Raw genomic sequence first — 21,720 nt, forward strand, 5'->3', positions numbered from 1 at the left:
TGGTGCAGTGGAGTTGATACTGATGACTACGATGAGCTGGAAATAACCTGTGATTTTATGAATATGCTGACCAAGCATCAGTTTTTTTTCAAGTAAATTCTATTCTGAGGTGTTTCTTATATTATGGGTCCTGTGACAGATGACAGCTGTTTTTATGAGCAAAACAAGAGCATTATACTGACATATAAATATGCAACACTTATGCAAAATAGTTTTGGTTCAGTACAGTTCTGATGGAGCATGAAACATATTAAGTAGTAGAAGCTGCAAGTTGTGGCCACTTCCATATAAAAGTCAGCAGTGCAGACTTATAATGGCTCAGGAGAAAACATCATTGATTTGAATGATCATTGTCTAAAAAAAAAAAAGTCTCATGCATGAGGCTTATTAGACATACATGTAAATAATAATTCGTGGAGCCACAGGTAGTGTGGCTCTCCCACATTTCCAGGGTCCTGAGGTTGTGGTTTCAAGCCCTGCTCCGTGTGATTCTCTGTGACAATCTTTGTGTGATCTCCCTGTGGACGCCTGGTTTCCTCCGGGTGCTCCAGTTTCCTCCCACAGTCGAAAAACACATTGGCAGGTGGATTGGCGACTCAAAAGTATCCATAGGTGTGTGAGAGTGAATGTGTGAGTATATGTTGCCTGCAAAGGACTGGCTCCTTACCCACCGCGACCCTGAACTGGATAATCAATTAAAGACAATGAATGAATTAATTTTAATGGATATAAATATGTCAAATTAAATAGAATTTTTTATATTATTCTGGTAAGCATACTCTATTTTGATTATTCTGATTTAATAATCATTCTGGTTTCTGAATGTCACAATTAATTTTTGCTCATAATTAAAAACAAAAACAATTAGGGCGGCACGGTGTCGCAGTCACACAGCTCCAGGGACCTGGAGGTTGTGTGTTCTATTCCCGCTCTGGGTGACTGTCTGTGAGGAGTTTGGTGTGTTCTCCCCGTGTCCGCGTGGGTTTCCTCCAGGTGCTCCGGTTCCCTCCCACAGACCAAAAACACACATTGGTAGGTGGATTGGCGACTCAAAAAGTGTCCGTAGGTGTGAGTGTGTGAGTGAATGTGTGAGTGTGTGTGTTGCCCTGTGAAGGACTGGCGCCCCCTCCAGGGTGTATTCCTGCCTTGCGCCCAATGATTCCAGGTAGGCTCTGGACCCATCGCGACCCTGAATTGGATAAGCGGTTACAGATAATAAATGGATAAAAACAATTAAAATATAGTTTATGTTAATTACAAGAAAAGGGGCACATTTCAAGCTAAGTGTGTGCTAGGGGTCAGAGGGTGTCGTGCTACTTCTCTCTAGGCAAATGTGCTTGATGCCATTAATATGCACTGTCTAGCTGTTTTGTCATGTTTTTGTGGACAGAGTTGACCTGGTTTTAGATGTGCTTTCTGGTGTGTTCTAGTAATCTTTTATAAGCTGTATTTATGTATTGCTTGGTTTTTAGCTAATAATTATTTGTTCTGGCACCACGTGGAATTGATGTCTGTTTTTCTATCTTTCGATCACCATATGCTAGGATGTGAAGGCAACAATATTTTTAGGTGTGTCATGAAGACAACCATTGGTTCTATTATTTGAAAAGGTGAATGTGCTGATTTTCTTTAGAGCAAAACAATCACAATAGAGCTGTGACAAAGCAAGTTTTACTACCCTTTGCTTTCCACAGAAAAAGCATTTACATGCTTTTGAATATAACATAACATTTAATTTTTATTAGGCATATGGTGAAGTGTGTGAAAACATATGCTATGCCACATACACTGTATATATGCCCTTGGTGTTTGTGACTGTATTCTTTTCTGGTGCATTTAGGACACTGATATCATACCATGAGGTGTAACACTTCTGTAATTATGTTTTTGGTATAAGCTGAGACTTCAGCAAAATTAAGCAAATATGAATCAGCAGACCTTCATATAAATCAGCACTAGATTTGAATGAAAAGACTACATTTAATTGGCAAGAGGTTGCAGTCCATTACTGGCTGAAATCTCCCAAAAGGTGGAACACCATAACATTTACAGTGGAAGCATGTACAGAATCATAGTTTGGCAAATAGAAAGCATAGGGCTTGGTTACTGAGGTTTTTTTGGGATGCCAAGTGGTACCTCACCAAGGACAGATTATAAATATACACACACTCTCTCATCTGAGAAGTTTACTGCTAGATCAGGAAGGTCCACATCCAGAGTCTTCCAGCCCATGAATATGGCTTTGCGTCCATTTTTACCCTTGAAATTTCATAAGCGTATTGAAAAACAGCCCCTTCTTGTGGTGTGGAATCCCTGACCCTTAGACCTTATAATATTGTAGCTCTTATTAAAAAGGCTTCAGAGTACTGTGGCACTTCAGATAGATTGTGTTTTTCACATCTCACCACCAAAAGAAAAAAGAAAACAACACTGATGGTTCAGAGGGTTAAGTCGGCACATGAAATACTACACAGTATTTGTGACTGCTCAGAGCCATCTGACCTGATGTCCTTGCCTTTTAAATAGATATTAAAGTCAGTATTCCTATAGTTTCTCAGAGCACTCTTTGCCACGGTAAACAGTGAGTGCCAAAAAAGAAATGTCATGATTTCACACTGAGCAAAATAATCACTGTGTTTACAAATGAGGATCCACTCAATAATTTCATGTGATTCATAAAAGTGCTGGGTTCGAGTGCATGGATCATTGCTCAGTGTGTTACTCTGAGTGGCACTCAGAGTAAATCCACTTCGAACAATCAGTTAGCTGAGAAATGACAGGGAGGCAAGGCAAGGCTACAAGTGGTTGTTCTTCGAGAGGTACGCAATAAGGGCAACGGCCACGCCCACATAGATGCCAGTTCCGATGGTGATGGACAGCACAGCCAAGAAAAGAGCTCGTCTGGAGCTGGAGCTGGCCTGGTGAAAGTCACCCTTGGTCACTGCCTTGTTGGTCTAAAAGAGAGAAAGCAAGAGAAATGCATCAGTGAATGCTGAGGTACAACAGACTGAAGGAATAAAACAAGCAGAGAGTATTATGAGGGGGAAACAGGAGAAAAAAATGATGAGGGAGAAAGGGAGCAAAAAGAAAACCGGGAGTAGAAATTATTAATTGGCCTCTCTCCAGCATCTGACTGACAGGGGGGATCTGCTAGAGAGTGGTTGCATAAATAATTAGAGTGCTATGATTCAGTATCCTCCTATGGGCTCCAGAGCCTTTGAAGTTCAGGAAATGTTGCAGAGATTAACCATTTCTTCCCTTTTTTCCCCTGCTTTTGATGAACTAATTTATCTCTCAACACCCTGCTCTTGTGTTGTTTTTCTTTTCTACCTCATTTGCAGATATTCCTTCCTGACCTCTCAAAAAAATTCTCCTTTTATATATTACATAACATTTTGAGAGACAAGCCAGACTGTTCATTTGTAGCCTTGTGGCTTGAATCTTTAGATCAAGCAAACAGCCTTCAAACAGGCAGCCGCACACTAAGCTTGACTTGATGATGTTAATTATCAGACTCCAGCTCTAATCTATCAGGCAATCATATTAGGAAAAGCCAACCCAGCTGCATCATAAGGGCTGTGAAAAGCTGATTACTGTGGGTTTGCAAGGCCAAGAACATGAAATCTCAAATCAGAATGGTCTCTGGGTCAGGGAGGAAAAATTGGACACAAGGATTAGATTTATTTTGTCTGTTTCATAAATGGAAATACTGTGGAGTTGTTGTTTTTTTTCTAATCCCCCCTTTCTACTGGTTTCATTTATTAAAAGGAATCAAGGAAAAGACACTGTTGACATATGAGAGGTTCATGTAGTATGTTATCAGTGTTGTCATATATGAACACTTTGATGAGACACAGTACAGGACAGCCAATCAGAACATAGCTCATTTACATGTATGAGTACAGGAATATTAAACGATACAGCACAGTACTGTATCATTTACCTTTAACAAAAATAAACTATTCAGTCCCAAATATATAGACTGGAAAATAGTCCTGTAAAACTTCTGTAAATGTCATGTGCAGATTTCATAATTAGACAATGTGAAAAATGTGAATATGGTTCATTTGATTAAATCAACCTCTGAGTAAATATTGGCACAGTGATCCCATTTAACATTTTCTGAGTTGTATCATCATTATGAGCTGCTGTAATTTCTTCTGGAGTTCTCAACTTAAAGTAGTCATTAAGTGTGGAGAAAAAAATGGCATGCTGGGAAATTTAGAACACTTTTACAAAAGCAGGGAATTTCTAATTTGCTTAAAAGAGGAGATTAAAACACATTTTCTCTCAATCTCTCTGCGTTTCACACACAGAAAAACACACACTTTTTCTCTCTCAAGGGAGCCCCATTTTCTCTGCAACACACAGAGGGCATATTGCAGAGTGAGGAAGAGGCGGTGTGAGTCATTGACAGAGAACGCACTTAGAAAAATGAAAGCAAGAGGAGAAAATGATGGAAAGTAAGCAAAAGACACTCAGGTCCACCCTTATAAAGATAATTATTCCACTAATTGTCCCTCCTTCCAGAAAGTTTAGTTCTGCCATGCGTGCTAGTGCGAAAGTGGCCAGTGACAGCAGTGCTGCTGAAATATTCATTCCTTCTCCCTGTTGGGTCCCATGAGATAACTGCAGGCATATCACTACAGCATATACAGCAGTATATGCAATATGCTCTGGATCCTCTCAGAGTGGAGACATCCACATACTGTGCTCACAAACAGAACTGGTTAAATGTGTAAAAGCAATTAAAGCATACATGTGGCAGCATAGCAGTACTGTGCTCATTTTCAAGCAAAGCATTGGGCAGGTTTTGGTATAAATTCAGTGAATACACACTGTAAAATGCTAATAAACTAGTCTAATGATGTATAGCTACCGAATGAAAATGTAGCTACTTTTGATACTCCTGTATCTCCAGCAGAGTAATAATAATTATGCAAGATGCATTTAACCCATGACTTTCCTTAATATGATTATAAAAATGAACACTGTAATAATTTTACTCTAAAATTACAACTTCAGAATCACTGTGATGCTTCACTGGCCTGTAATAGATAGAATAGGCCCTCTATCTTTACAACTCCCTCCCTCTTCCTCCGCACTGATTTCAGTATAATGCTGTAAAAATGAATTATATTAGGGGGAGCACCAGGAACAAAACCCACAAATCTTACTTAGTGTTCCTTTAAATATAAAGACATGATAATGACTCTGTGGCCAATTGTGTGCATGTAAACATAGCAAATGGCTGGTCTTTCCTTGTTAAAAATTTTTTTTTATCGGCAAGATCCGGTTTGTGCAGTATATTGGCTGATTTGTTAGTGAAACCTTAACAGAGTATGAAGGTGATATAATTTGTGTGTGTGTGAGTGTGTGTGTTGGGGGAATGATTTTTAATTGTGAGCTTTGTAATTAATTCATTCTGAAACAGCAATCCATTTCACCTTCACTGGAGTGTGCAGATATTTAGAGGATGGGAAGTGGAGAGTTGCAGCCAATGAAGGTTGTAGAGCGTTAGTTTGTTGCTTGGCAAAGTGTAAGCGACACACATGTGACTTTATGCTAAAGGTTTATGGTACATCTACCAAAGACGAACAAGCATGCTGCCATTTCAAGTGTAGTTTAAAGCTAACGCTGGTCTCGTCCTCAGGCAAAGGTTTTAAATCCTTGTTCATATACAGTGCAGCTTAATGCTTTCAACACATATATATATCATTATTTTCACTCTGTATCTGGGGGAATATAGCATCTGTATGAGGGATGGTGGGGGAGGGGCAGACCTCATCCTTTCCATTACTGAGGAAGTGATGTAATAAAACTCTTAGTGATATTATCATCGTTTGAAAACAATCCAGCAGGTCGCACCGGAAGCCACACAGAGGTGCCTTCCTTTTAGTCTTTCCATTGTAGGTCTGCAGTACAAACTCAGTCAAAAAGATTTGTGAAATGCTTTCTGCCAGGGCATAAATTTTAGCCCTTGAACCAGGCTAGCAAGTTGTTATCTCTAGCTTCATGATCCATTTATTTTCCCAGCATATTGCTCAAATGTCCCTGATTCTTTGGAAATGCCACTTAATTCGCTCAGGGACCAGGACTGCATTTCTTTCACAGGCAACCTCCACTTCTGACCAGGGAAGAGAAATCAATTTATAGCCTAACATTTCTGCCTTTCAGGGACGAGGCTATGAAAAAGATTTATAACCGAAACCCAATCATATGTAAATGCAAAATTCTGGCCTCAACATTATAGTGATTTATTGACTCCTGCCCTGACCAGTGGGGACCGCAGAACATTTCTCTAAGAAGATATATACTGAGCTGCTTCATGTCTTGAAGTGAACATTGAAAAAGTCATATAGTGAATCTTATATTTGAGCTTAGAGTTGACAGTTAGGAGTGTTCGGAAAGCTAAACATCAAAATCTCCTTAAAGGGGGATAAAACTGCTCTGCAGATATGTAAAAGGAATTATTTTTATCCTTGTGGAGAAAGAAAATGCAAGTTGGTCTCTGTAATGGGATTTCTCTTTGTATATTATGGATTGCTTGTTTTTTCTTGCTTTGGGACTGTTGATATTGACATGGCCCTGGGGTGACATTTTGCTTAGTTCTAATCCAAAGCATGATCCTCTTGTGATTAGTGTGGTTTGGTGGACCCTGAATATGTCTCCTCTAATCAAGTGTTTGTGTAAACACAGTTCATTCTCTGCTCACATTCCACCACGAAAACCCTGCAAAAAAGAGGTTATAATGGCTACAGACAGTGTCAGGACACATTGAGGCCAGGCAACAAAATACTGTTAATCTAAGCTTAATGCTTTCATCTCATAAAAGCTCCAAAACATTCACATTAGCACACACTTACATTCAATGTGACTGTATTTTGTTGTTTTACTTAGTGCTTGTGACATTTCATACCAAATATGTAAGCCCAGTGCATTCTGCATGCCTGTCAAGTAATAGGTCAGCACTGCTATAAATAAAAGCAAACAAACAGTGAAAATGTATCCAGATCATTTGCAGTTCACAGCTGCAAAAGCTGTAAAATCCTGGTATGTGTTTATCTACAGACTGTACAAAGCTTAAGGTTATCCTTAGTTGCATATTTTCACTGTCAAAATAAAACAATTTTTTTGGACATAATCTGAAACACCAGCTATGAATGGACAAATAAGCTCCAAAATTGTATGGAAAAAACATTACTTTCATTCATTTTATATATGAGAGCGAGAGAGAGAGAGAGAGAGAGAGAGAGAGAGAGAGAGAGAGAGAGAATGTCACTATATATTTCTGTATCCTTATTCCACAGTTCAAGTTTTGTCAAATGTAACACTCCTGGAATGAGAATAGTCTGCCAGCGTCCTGTGTCCACTGATGATGGACTAGAGGCTTTAATTTGAACTGTGGGATAAGGCTACAGAAAGACTTTTTCTAAGCAAATATTCAATTAAATGTAACAGCAGTGACACAATGGCAGCACTTGAATTGGGGTCTTATTAAGAAAAACTGTTGATTTCTTTCCCCTGCTGCTAATGTGGACACTTGCTATGCAAACATGATTAACAATCCTATTGTTCTGCCCAGCTGAGGAACTGTACTTAGTAATTACTGCTTCATTTTATGCATGCCTAATTAACATCAAATCAAAGCAAAGCTAATTAACAATGGCGCAATGGTGAAGCTGGAGATACAGAGAAAAGATAAATGAAAATGAGCACGATTTTGCTTTGAAAAGGGCAAAATGCACTTCAAGGAGCCATCATGCTGTCACTTCAGTGCACCTCCAACATTTAACATGAGCTTGCATCAGATTATATCACTGCAGTGCTTAAAGAACCTCTTACAGAACGATGCTGCATGGTGGCCACTACATCCTTTGCATACAGAAACATTGAAATAAACCAGTTGAAGCTTGGCTTGTTGAATAAGAGCATGAGAAACTCCCACGGCCATATATAAATATACATGTATACGTAAAGTCCTGAACTGCTCTGTGGGATGTGTCCACCTATTGTCCAGGGAAGGTATTTATTCACGGCTTACGCCTTATAAGGCCCACTCTCACTGTCTCTCAAGCCAAAATATTACATAAAGAGCTTACCCCATTTGTGTTAGCGCACGCTCTAAAAGCAACGAATCAGATTATGTACACAGGCTTAGCAAAAACAGATTGTTGCAGTTCAGTCTCAGGACATAGAAAAAAAATAAACATTTGCTAGGCCCTGTTCTCCTGAACTCAGTAATTGCTTGGGACAAAAGCACCCTGACACACTCAGAAAAAATTGTATGGTAGAGGTATTTATTGTCACTAACTGTAAACTGTACAACTTTAAATGTACAACAGAGGTTTTAAAGTCCAGCTGTGTTCCATAAATGTGAACATTTGTAATATTTAGTTATATAACTGTGTAAAAGAACATAATTATAGTCCTGGGGATGAAATGGGCCTTATGAAATCAACATAAGTTTAACATATTATAGTTTTACAATTATAATAGAATAAGGTACGCTTATGCATCACTGAGGGAACCTCAACAATGACAGTTTTTTTCTGACAGTGTATGTGTAAATATGTGAACCCGATTAACATTACTGAAACATATTTGATGACATGACTGACATTTATATTAACATGTACAATGTCAGATAAGCTAATACGTTTTGTGGGATGACATGAAATGTCTGGAGAGTTTTTATCTTTTTAACTGTTTGGCCGAAAGATTGAGGTTCAGTAGAAAATCTAGACTGATAGCGTACATATTCATAAAAGATCATAGCTATTAAAGTAGAAGGATACTTTATTCATATTCATATTCATGTTAAGGCTGTTTGACTGCAGTAGGACACACTGAGAAAACAGAATGAGGGGTCCTGTAGCTATTCTGAGAAAAACATATTAGAAGCAAGAACAAACTGTCTGCAATAAATATCCATCTGTTTCATTTGGCATTTGAATTCCCATATTGTTTTGAAAAGCCCTTGGGAAGAGTAAAACCTTTTTACTCCTGAATGTGAAAAAAAAATTAAGACATCAGTTAAAAACACTTAAATAAAATATAAAATACATTTTTTTTTCTGAGTACTAGTTTGCCTCATTGTTTCCTTGATATACAAACCTCATTTCTAGGAAATATGGAACATTGGCAAAATGTAAATATAAACAGAACACAATGATATTCAAATCATTTAAACCCTATATTCAACTGAAAAGAAAGTTTCGCTGTCACACAGCTCCAGGGACTGGGTGACTGTGTGTGAGGAATTTGGTGTGTTCTCCCTGTGTCTATGTGGGTTTCCTCCGGGTGCTCCGGTTTCCTCTCAAGGTCCAGAAACACATGTTGGTAAGTGGATTGGTGACTCAAGTGTCTCAATAGGTGTGAGTGAATGTGTTAATGTGTGTTGCCCTGTGAAGGACTGGAGCCCCCTCCAGGGTGTGTTCCCGCTTTGTGCCCAATGATTCCAGGTAGGCTCTGGACCCACCGCGACCCTGAACTGGATAAGTGGTTACAGGACATGAATGAATGAATGAGTACACCTATTTTCAACCCCCTAACAAATTAGGTTAACTGGTAACAAGTCAGTGACATGATTGGTTTTAAAATGAGCATCTCAGAAATTAAAATGGGGAGCGTTCATCACTCCATGGAAGACTGCACAAGCAGATATTTCAAAAAGTCATAAATAAAGTTTCTCAACTTAAAATAGTAAAAAATAAAAATATGAAATTCTTTTTGGAAATCATGGAAGCTGCATCCTCTCGGCTTAAAAAGGAGAGGGACCATCCGGCTAGTTATAAGAGCACATTTCAATGCCAGCATTCATGATGGTGGGGGTTCATTAATTCGCATGGCATTTTTCACTATTAATGCTGAACGATATATTTAAGTTTGGAACAACATACTTCCATTCAAACTTTGTCTTTTTCAGGCATATCTTTGCTTATTTCAGTAAGACAGGGCCAATCCACATTTTGTATATATTACATGTCTCCTTAGTAAAAGAGTTGGGGTGCAAAAAAATGTCCAAACCTTGTTAAATAGGTCAACTACTAAAAACAGTAGGTGCATTATGAAACAAAACAACTATATTAAAGACACCATGCTGTTGAGCAGCTGAAATCCTATAACAAGCAAAGATGGGAAAATATTTTACTTTCAAGTATAGCAGTTGGTCTCCTTAGTTACCAAATATTTATAGAGTATTCTTAAAAGAAGTGGTGATTCACCAAAAAGGGTTCTTCAACTTTTATGATGTTAAGCCTGTTACAATAGAAGAACCTTCTTTGGTGCCATATAGAACCCTTTTCTAAAAGGTGCTATATATCAGTTTGAAGAACCCCTTCCCCCTTATATATAGAACCATTTCCTCTAATAAAGAACCCTTATAGAACTATCGTTTTTACTGAACTCAAAAATTCAGCACAGACTAGATCTGGAACTCAAAAAAGACATATTTTCCACTCAGGGCCACACTGGGCAGTAGACAAACATTAGGAGAGGCACCATATCCGAAAAACTTGGGGTTTTGGACTGAAGGAACAGCTTTTCCATGCACATCATGATGATATTTGTAGTGTTACTGGCCTTAAATAAATTGTTTTCTATGGACTGGTACTACAGTGGAGGTGTTACAGTACTATTTTAAAGAGCATTTAGAAGAATTGAGTGCAGCTCTGTGACTTGAAGATATTTTGAATCAAAGATTAGATCAATTCCATTCTCTAATGAAAAATGTTTGTTTAGAACTGCTGCAAGACTTCTATCACTGTACACTGGGCTGGCTTCATTCAAAGAGACAGAAGTGGATGCATAATACATGGGAATCTAACTATATCATACTACAATAAAGGTCCACTATGATGTTTTTAATCTAATTGTGATTTTAAATTGCATTTAAGGTTTTGCAGTTTGCGTACATAAAGTGTATAAATAGGCAGTGATGATCAGGGATCACCCCATCAGTGCCTAGAATACATTAATTAGAACGCATACATTGTCGAAAGACTTTAATTATCACAATCAAGGTATAGTGGTGGAAAGATCTCATTTTCTTACATAAATGCTTCCATGTCATGGATTTATCAAAAGACTTTTACTAGTTATCTATTCATTTAATTCTGATATATTTCACAATGAAGTAATGCAACCTGAATATTAAACATATGTGGTAGGCTGTGTAAAAAGCCACCCTTTAAATTCTGTTTGATAACCCATCTGTCATTATGGTTTGCTTTTTACAAATTGCTTTGTTATTCATCAAAGAACACAATTAATTTAAATACTAAAAAAAGTAGCAGAAACCAATTATAAGCCAAGTGACATTTTAAGCCTCTCTTGAGACACTGAAATCAAGCTGAAACCCCTCTGACCCAGTGTGTGACTCATCCTGAAATCTGTTTGAGGTCCTACATTGATAGAAGGATAGTTAAGCGCCCATAAAATAGCTTTCTTGACTTCTCATTCTTGTAAAAGTCCCAGGGTCTACCAGTCCAGATAAAGGTTTACCTCTCTATATTTATCCTTTAACAAACATTTTAATGTTGTGGTTCTTACCGGTTAGAATAGAATACTTGAATAGGGCACCATAATACAGGCTGAAACATGATTTTCTAAAAGCATTAAATAACGTGGGACATTGCTATGTAGAGCCAAGGAGGTGGTTCCTTCTAAAACCTCACAAAAATGACTCCAGGGGCCAGTTCTGTTCTCATTCTGACATATGGCATTTTTTTCAGCAGCTGGGAGTCTTTGTAGCAGGGGGTTTTAGGGAATTGATTTTGGCGTGGGCTTAGATGTTAGTGTCAGACTCAGAGCTTTTTTTTTGTTGGTTTCCTTTCAGATGGAGAATTAGAGAGCTGTAGGTGTTGAGTCGTGATGATCAGAATGACAGAAAGCTGTGAGTGTGTGTGTGTGTGTATATGCGTGCGTTGCGCGTGGGTAACATGGGTTTGTTTTGTGTTGGTGGAAAAATGGTGCAGTGACAGAGCCATGGTGAAGAACCCAATCTCACTTCCCCATCCAGATTCCACTCCCTTGAATCCAGATGACGTTAAATCAGGATTGGGAGGTGAGACTGGGCACCACACGAGCTCATGAAGACTGAGGAGTAAATTAAAGAGCTAACTGTTTACTGATGCTGATTCTCTTTTAAACACATGCATATCTGTAGAAATGTGCTGGTATATTAATTTCATCTCATTTATTTAATGTCCTGCAAGATATCACATGCAAAAAAAAAAAAAAAAAAACACCCAACCTGTTCAACTTTAAATGGTGCTATAATTATTATTATTTGAGTTTGATATGATTTTTCCCCACCATAAATTGTGAAGATGTTCTTTCTACTTTAAACAGAGCTCATTAACATTCTGCTGCCAACATTAAGGTCAGTTACATTTAAACGCATTTTCCTTTATGATATAGAAGTTATTTGAAATAAATGTGCCTCTTAAAAATTGACCTCAGTTTTGTTTTATGGAGCAAATATTTTCACAAAAACAACAACATTGTTTATACAGCTTCAACAGAAAATAATGAAATTAAACCTAAAGAATGAATATATAACTAAAATTAAAGTTTAAAAGTTTGATCTGAAAATATCAGTAATGTACTATGTTTTATTTTAAATAATTTTTAAATAATTTTAAAATAATTTTAAAAAATTTTAAATTCCGCCAACCTCTGAAAAGAAAGAACACGTCTTTGTCAAATTTGTCAAAATTGTGGAGTAAAGGTTAAATTGTGTAAATGGGATTTTTCAAATCTGTTTAAAATTAGCACCATAATATATCAGATGAAAAACACTGACATAGCCCCCTCTCATCCGTGCAGGATTCTTGTGAGGCAGATAACCTCTCTTTTTTGTGGGGTTTGTGCAATACTCTTCTGCACTTGAGAGTCCAGCCCCGAGAACCAAATGCCCATCTTGGCTCAGCAGAATGCAGTAGCCTTTATTGAACACTGTAATGTGTCTCTGAAATTCCCTGTGCCTCTCATTCCCTACAGCATTTAGGAGCATGACAGTGATGATGCTCTGATGCACTTTTGGCTGCAGTTATTGTCTCACACACACACACACACACACACATACACACTCATCCTGAGATGGACTTGGCTTGTCGCTGTAAATGCAGGCCTCACTGACAAATAAACTGCTAAAAGCCACAATCACGCATGCATTTATCTGCATGGATTTACAGAATATCACAGGATTTTCTAAGGTGTTCATATTTGCCCCAAACAAATTAAAAATGTGTAATTCAACAAATACATCATCAAATATCCTTTGTCCTATACAAGCTTTTAATCAATTATATGCCAATACCAATAATATTCTGGTGCCATGCATACTTATTAATAATATAAGTTAAATTGACATTGTTCTTTTCAATGTGAAAATAACAAAAACCTGCAAAAAACCCAACAAAAAACTCATGCAACATTGACAGATGTTTCTGCTCTTTAGACAGAATTTCTCTACTTAAAAGAGCTACTTTCTCTACTTTAAAGAGCTAAAACTGAGGAAATCATTTAAAATATGTATTAAGAGGATTTCATGTTGTAACACGTAGATGGTTAAACGACATAGAAGCAGTGCCAGAGAGGGTTGATTGAAGTTTTCATAACATTGTCTTCATAATTTAAAGATGCAGAAGACAAGTTAGAAGTGAATTATCATTTCCAATATAGCAACAAAAATTCTTTCTTCCAAATTAGATTATGAATGGAAAATCCTTTCTGCTAAATTAAATTTCGAATGGCAAGTGGCTTGGAGTGTTTTTACCTCATGAGACAGGTAGAAGGCAGCAATTCCTAGGGGCCAGAAGCAACACAACATTGAGAAGACGCTCAGACCCAGGTGGTCCCGCGGTGGCATCATAAGGAAGTTGTCCTCACTCTCAGAGTCACTTGAATACTCACTCTGTAGAAAGAACACAAAAATGTGAAAAAATGCTTGACCACCTGAACAAGGCTTCAGTGCCAAATAAGAACAGTCCCTCCATTTAGAATTCTGTCCTCTTCTGAAGACCGGAAGAGTCAAACAGTAGCTATCTACAGTATTGCGAAAAATGACCTCTTCCGGTCTAAGTTAGCTTTGTAAGCTGAAACACACACAGCATAGCTTTCCCAATCAGTCTGAGGCCTTAGATTTTTTGTTTTGTTTTGTTTTATTTTTATTATCTTGGCAAGCATTGCATTTGTGACTGCAGCACTTCAAGTTGCATCCTCCAGGAACTGTTTATTCCACCATGCCACTGAGCTATCTGTGTTATTGCCTTATGTGTATATCAAATTCAAATTTGCAATATCGCTCCTTCAGAACAATAGTGCAATTGGGTATTCAAATGAGAGTGAGCTGCCAGACTAATAGAAAAATATGGTTCTGGATGAAAGGAAGGGTAATCTATTTTTGAACATGTACGTAATCTACCTTTGGGTATGGCTGTCACCAACTGTTCTAAAAGCCCTCATCATAAAGATCTGTCATAAGCAATATCAGACATTTGCATATTGCATTGGAGATCTGAATGATGATTAGATATGTTTAGGCTGCGCAGATGGTGAAAAAAAGAAATAACTGTAGCTGACATTTTGATAAATTGATCAAATGTCTTTTTATTTGTTGTGAAATACAGCACATTAATGACTCTTAAAGGCAAGGTGAATCAGAAAACACTGCATTGTTTCTTCCTTTGTGTGATGGACTGGATATTCTGCATCCAATAAACAGGACCAGGAATCGACTTTATCTATAAGAGCTTCATTGAATTAAAAGGAATTTTGAGGCAGGCAAAAGTAAATACACTACTGTAATCAGTTATTACAGGGGAAAAATATATCAAACATTTATATCAAATATCAAAAGTTTCCTTGTGATAAATAAAAATGTTTTGTGTTGTTAATCAGTGATTACTTGTGTCTCAGTATAACTCTGAAGAAAAAGTTCTTACCATTTAAAAACAGTGCATTTTTTAGATACATAGATAATAAACATTGTCACCCATATTAATAAATATGATTTCTATATAGAGCTGGACGATATGGCCAAAATTGATATCACAACATATTTCTTAATTTCTGTCAACATGATATAATTCCAATATCAATATGAACATATATATATATATATATATATATATATATATATATATATATATATATATATATATATAGAATAATATAACTGTTTACTGATGCTGATTCTCCTTTAAACACATGCATATCTGTAGAAATGTGCTGGTATATTAATTTCATCTCATTTATTTAATGTCCTGCAAGATATCACTTATGAACGTGGATTTTTATTCTTTGTTAACATTTTACTAGGGTGACCAGATGTCCTCTTTTACCCGGACATGTCCTCTTTTTTAGACTTAAAAAAAGGTTCGGGCGGAATTTCACAAACGTCCAGGATTTTCTTTTTCTAGAGCTTACATAGAATTTAAAGAAGCGTTTCGTTCACAAACTAGTCCCGCACTCCCCTACTCCGTTTGGTTCGCTTGAGTGAGAAGGGGGCGTGGTGAAGTAGACTAAACTCTTCCGATTGGACGGTCTGACTGTAGAGCTACAGTTATTGGTCAATAACCTTCTCTGTAAACATTTAATTGGTCAGTCTGCACGTCAGTAGTCCTTGTTTATGTCAGGCAAAGCTCATGTACCTACCCTCATCTCGAGCAGCTATGCCGAAACGTAAATGTTAATTCATTAATTCTTGGATTAATTAAAAAAGAAATTCCCATGTTTTGTGTAGCAAACAAAGGTGTAAAGGACCTAAAAGCACACATAGGTTCAGCTAACTTTGAAATTACAACTGGAATTGTGTGTTGTGGTCAGGTGAGAAAAAGAAAAAAAACAAAAACAAATACAGCACCTCATGCCCACAGTAAAGTATGGTGGTAGCTCTTTGATACTTTGGGGCTGTTTTGCTATTAGTGGTCAGTGACATAATGAAGTGACATTCAATACCAAAATATTTCAGCCAGAACTCTGTTTTCCTCAAATGGAAGGCTGAGGCTGGGCTTAAAACAATACAGTGACTCAAAGCACACATCAAAAAGGGTTTGCAATGTCTCTCAATCTTCAGTCTTGTATCCAATTGAAAATGTGTGGTCTCAGCTGAACAGGGCAGTTCACAAGAGAAAACCTAAGCATCTATTTCAGCTGAAAATATTCAGCATGAAACAGTTCTCAAACATTTTAAACACTACAGAATGAGACTGTATGCTGTCATACTTGCCAGGGGAATCTGCATTTTTAATAAAAAAATTAGCTTACCCATTTAAGCTTAAATACATTGCATTGCAAGTGTGGTTCTTTTTAGCTCCTTTTCATGAAGGGTGCCAGTATTTCTGAAGTTGACTGTGAGAGAGAACAAAATAAGCTTTTTATTTTCCCTAATTCAGTAACATAATTCTGAGTGCATATTTTACATGATCCTTGTGTATATGAAAATAAACTCAAAGGGGTTCAGAATTTTCATTGAAAATATCTAGTTAGTGCAACAGTGCCTACGAATTCCAACTCCTATTTGACTGCTGCCTTGCTCTCATTCTGCGGTTGTATTTTGCTGAGGGAAACTGAATCTTTCCACTTTGCTGTTGTTTTTGTTAGTTTTCTGTCAGCTTATCCACAGTTCTCCCCAAGTTCAGTGTAGTGTAGTGTAGTCTGCTAAATCTCAGAATGGACTTCAGATGAAAAGTAAAACTAGTGAAGTGTAAATCCTGAAAAATTATTGTCTAAAGGCTGCATTTGAACAAGAGTTGAACAGCAGTGGAATTGAATAACAGAGTGAACAGCATGACTTCAGCCTGTTTGGGGTGGAACTACATATGTTTAGAAATCTGAAAACTGTATAAAAATCGGAATACTGTATAAAAAAAAGATTTTTATTGTTTGTTAACATTTTACTAGGGTGATCAGACGTCCTCTTTTACCTGGACATGTCCTCTTTTTTAGACTTAAAAAAATTAATTTCACAAACATCCGGGATTTTGTTTTGCTAGAGCTTACATAGAATATCGAGAAGCGTTCACAAACTAGTCCCGCCCTCCCCTACTCCATATGGCTCACTTGAGTGAGAAGGGGGCGTGGTGAAGTAGCCTATAACTCTTCTGATTGGATGGTCTGACTGTAGCGCTAGCGTTACTGGTCGATAACCTTCTCTGTAAACATTTAATTGGTCAGTCTGCATGTCAGTAGTCCTTGTTTACGTCAGGCAAAGTTCATGTACCTACACTCATCTCGAGCAGCTATGCCAAAACGTCTAAGTTCTCGGATGAATTAAAAATGAAATTCCCATGTTTTGTGTAGCAAATAAAGGTGTAAAGGACCTAAAAGCATACAACGGTAGCGAGGGGCGTGAACTCCCCCCCCCCCCCCATTGACCTTGACATAGCTACTTTTTAAGAATCTAAGCAACGTTCATCTTTCTACACTTATTGTGCATTTCATCAACTCCATTTTAAAAACCTCACTAACACTACATATCCAGCCAACCCAAACTGTGCAGTGGATAGAGAGTGGACACAGTTTTTAAAAACTCCTGCAGCACTGCTGTGTCTGATTCACTCATACCAGCACAACAGCGCGCTCTCTCTCTCTCTTTCTCTCTGAGTTACACAACACCCTGCAATGGTATCCGGCAATCATTTTGAGCCTCATGTGTCATGGCAACATAAATCATTTTTTTAATAGACTCTGTCCCTCTACAATGTATTATGGAAACTCTGCTGCAACAGTGTAGGTGTTGCAGAGGAAGGGAGAGCAAAGCCCAGCACCAGCATGAGGGATTTTACACACACACTCATACATGCACACAATGAAACATGTATCAGTGAGACAGGAAATCAAAGACAAACAAATCATATTTACATATTCAAAATCTAATTTACATTTTGTTTTTCTTTTACCCTTGTGCATAAATCCCTTAAGCTTGTTACAGTAGATGAGTATCTGAAAAGCTGTGTGGGCTATGTACATGAACAGCAGCGTCACCCAGTCTGTAGCCCAAATGAGGAGATAACAGATAACGGTCAATTATAACAGGCTAACAGAATATTTAATGAATCTTAATCATCGTTAGAATGATTATGGACAGGGGTCAGTAGAAGGCCAATTCATCTATCACACAGCTTGGTACATTGTATACAGCATGGTCTGTACAATATTTTAAAGGGTAGCCTGTTGGGACAGGGGAAAATTTCTTTCCACATTTAAGAGAGAAAAAATATGTTTGTAAACAGTAAATAAGCAAATTACATTCATAGCCTTAAAATTAGTAGTTTCCACTTTCTGAGGGCCAGGATGCATTAAAGCGCCTTTCCTAAATGAGCCACCATTTAAATGAAGGGTAAAAAACACTGTAGGGAAGATATACAATACCCAACTGCATATTGTTCTTACTTGTACTCTTAGGTGTAATATTTCTTAATGTCAACAAATCTTTCATTTTTAAGTTTTAAGAGTTCATACTGATGACAGTATAGTATTTCAAACTAGATGTCTATTTATCCCATTTGTTTTGCAAGCAAAATGTATACATGGACAGATCTGGATCCTTTTCATTCAGGACAACAGCATAATAGAAACCTTCCGCCCTACTGACCATGTCATGCTGGTTATAGCAGTTAAATCAGAGTTATTTAAACGCACATTCCAGTAAAAGTTAAACTACATATTCTAATATGCTAATATTCTAAACTTCTAAAATTCTAATATGCTGAAAGATATTTTATGAGTGACACAAACAGTCAGCACATTGGCTAAACTTTTCAGCTTTTAAACCACATTCATTCATTATCTGTAACCGCTTATCCAGTTCAGGGTCGCGGTGGGTCCAGAGCCTACCTGGAATCATTGGGCGCAAGGTTCCTAACATAGTCTCAAATGAACAAATGTAGACATTTTAAACCTAAGGAACCAATCCTGTTAAATTGCAAGATGGGGCTCTTAAACTGTAGACAGGAGGTGAATTTGGTGAGTGGAAGTAGAGTCTTATTGCATGTTCGTATTGAATGAAGATAAATGGATAGAGCTACATCTAAACCTTGTAATTTTGATGAACAAGGATGAGATTTTATGGGTTTAGTCAATGATCAGAAAGGGACTTAAAACACAGACGTCTACAAATAAAAACCTCATAAAACACATAAGATATGTCCAAGTAAAACCATCTTATCCTTTTTCCTAACAAAGTAACATGATAATTAAAATCTCAAACAGGCATTCTAACAGTCAATCCAACTCCAGCTTCAGAGATGGGACACACAATGTGGCCAGTTAAATTTCTGTGGGAGCAGATGCCACTCCAGCTGCCCTAGAGACAAAGTCCAGTGTATACACTTTCAATAACTGATGTTCAAGAATGGTTGTTGGTTTGGATGTTGGGACCTAGGAAAAAATTCTTAATACTGTAAAGAAGGCAAATAGATATCTTTCCTTAAATTCAAAGCAGAATTCATAGTGCATTTTCTTCTCTTCTGTTACACATCCCTCTACTGCAGGGATGGGCTACACCCTAGTCGCCTATGTTCTGCAGTTTTCTCTGGGAATATTAAGGATGTTCTATGCCAGGCTTGACTTATCCCACCCATCTGCACAAATCAGACGAGAAGATCATACATCGAGTAGGTAAGTGGTTTTAATGATACTTTAAACAATACTCTTACCGATAATGCCCATTTGTCTGTCCGTAGTAAGGGTTGTACACAAAATGCTTGCTCTTAAAAATATAAACATATCTTACAATAACAAGACCGTCAGACAGTATTCCTTAATAACCTAATCATTATTAAACCATCAGAAATAGAAGCTAGTATTATTCCCACAGACCTAAAGCTCAGCCTACTCAATATAAGATCACTTAAGTCCAAAGCAGTCATTATGAATGAAATTATAATGGATCAGAAATTTGATGTTATACAGTATGCCTTAGTGAAACCTGGGTCAGAAATTATGAATATTTAACACTTAACCAAGCCACTACTACAGCTATAAATATGTACAAAGCCCCAGATTAACAGGCAAAGGAGGTGGATTATGTGTAATTTACAAAAATAATTTAGATAATAACCAAAACATGGTTACAACTTCACTTCCTTTGAAATGATATACATTAATATACCTAACCTAGCTACAGATAAGAACACACTCTCCTTAATAAATATTTACAGACCACCAGGGCCCTATTCAGAATATTTAAAAGAATTTTGGTGATTTTGATTTAGCAGTGTCCTGTGATAAATTAATAATTTTTAGGAGACTCTTACATTAATTTAGAGAAAAGTGAGGGTCCACTAAAAAAGGCATTTACGTCAATCATAGACTCTGTTGGTTTCACCCAAAATGTATCAGGCCCCATACATTATTGTAATCATACACAAGACTTAGTTTTGACCCTGGGCACTACCATAAAAAAAACCTCATCATCAATCTCAGATCACTACCTAATTTCATATGAAATAAGTATTGATTACACAATATATACACACCCACATTACTATCTAAAGCGCACATTAACCCAATCTACAGCCCCTAAATTTACTAAAAACATCACTGATTTATTGACCTCAGTCAATGGTCCATCAGACCCACTGGAGCTAGACAGACTAACTGACTATTTAGAGAATACACTTTGATCAACTTTAGATAGTGTAGCACCACTTAAGCACAAAAAGCTATGACAGAAAAACATGCTCCTGGTATAATGAAGAAACATAAGGGATCATGCTAAACTCCAGTGCTGTGCTCTACGACGCTGTGCTCACAATCACTCTGGTCTGATGATGGTGAAGCGGATGCATGTTGACGTTTCAGGGTGATCTAACGTCTGTTCCCTTTGGTTTCCCTCCTTCCAGTCAATCTGTTACAGTCAAATCAGCTGGAGTCACTACACTAATGAAAGTATTTACATTTGCTTTTCTATTGCACTCAACTAAACAAATTCTTTCTTTTTACTGTTTTCCAAGAAAATGGTGGCCCACCGGTGGAAGATTGTCTGCTGGATTCTTCTGCGGCCCACACCAGACCAGCTGCTCCATGTACTCCATGTACTGCTGCCAGTCTCTGACCACACACTATTACCCACCATTCTCAATCACACTGATGTAGAAATGGAATTGGGTAACAACACTAAGACTGATGCTTCCAACTATTGTAACTCTAATAAGTACACTATAGTATAATGATAGATTTGACTGATTATACTGTTCATTTCTATCTGTAGTTTGATCAGAGGAGGATGGGTCTCCATTGTGAGTCTAGGTTCCTCCCGAGGTTTCTTCCTACAGCCTCGTGGTAGTTTTTCCTTGCCACTGTCGCCTTTGTCTTTCTCGCATGGGGCTTTCTGATTTGCATTGCTACCTGTCCTGATACTAATTCTGTAAAGCTGCTTTGTGACAACGTCAGTTGTAAAAAGAGCTATATAATTCAATTTTGATTTGAATTGATGATTTGAACCATTCTCTTGATGACCAATGTGGGCACAAGGATTTTTTTTCCCCACTCTGTGTTGCATAGTAATGTAACCAAGAAATCAGAAGACATTTGCAAAGTTTGAAATGGCTGCAATCAAGAAATACATTAATTCATTCATACATTTAATTTCTGTAATGGCTTCATTCTGTTCAAGGTCACAGTGAATACAGTGAAGCCTACCCAGAATCACAGAGTGCGCACTCACACATATGGACATTTTGCACAGCCAATTCATTGTTTAACATG

At 37.4% G+C, this 21,720-nt stretch overlaps 1 protein-coding gene across 1 annotated transcript in view; it reads right to left on the minus strand.

Annotated features, from left to right (window-relative positions):
• Positions 1-1,857: 1,857 nt before the first annotated feature.
• The window catches only part of LOC136705989 (synapse differentiation-inducing gene protein 1), a 34,387-nt gene continuing 14,524 nt past the window's right edge, over positions 1,858-21,720 (minus strand). The window contains exons 3-4 of the mRNA XM_066679853.1: positions 13,784-13,921; positions 1,858-2,954 (exon numbers count right to left, since the gene is read on the minus strand). Of these exons, the coding sequence (XP_066535950.1) occupies positions 2,796-2,954; positions 13,784-13,921 (297 nt within the window). The 3' untranslated portion in view covers positions 1,858-2,795. The remainder of the gene's footprint in view (positions 2,955-13,783; positions 13,922-21,720) is intronic.

Source organism: Hoplias malabaricus, chromosome 8 (assembly GCF_029633855.1).
Source record: "Hoplias malabaricus isolate fHopMal1 chromosome 8, fHopMal1.hap1, whole genome shotgun sequence".
NCBI lineage: Eukaryota > Metazoa > Chordata > Actinopteri > Characiformes > Erythrinidae > Hoplias > Hoplias malabaricus.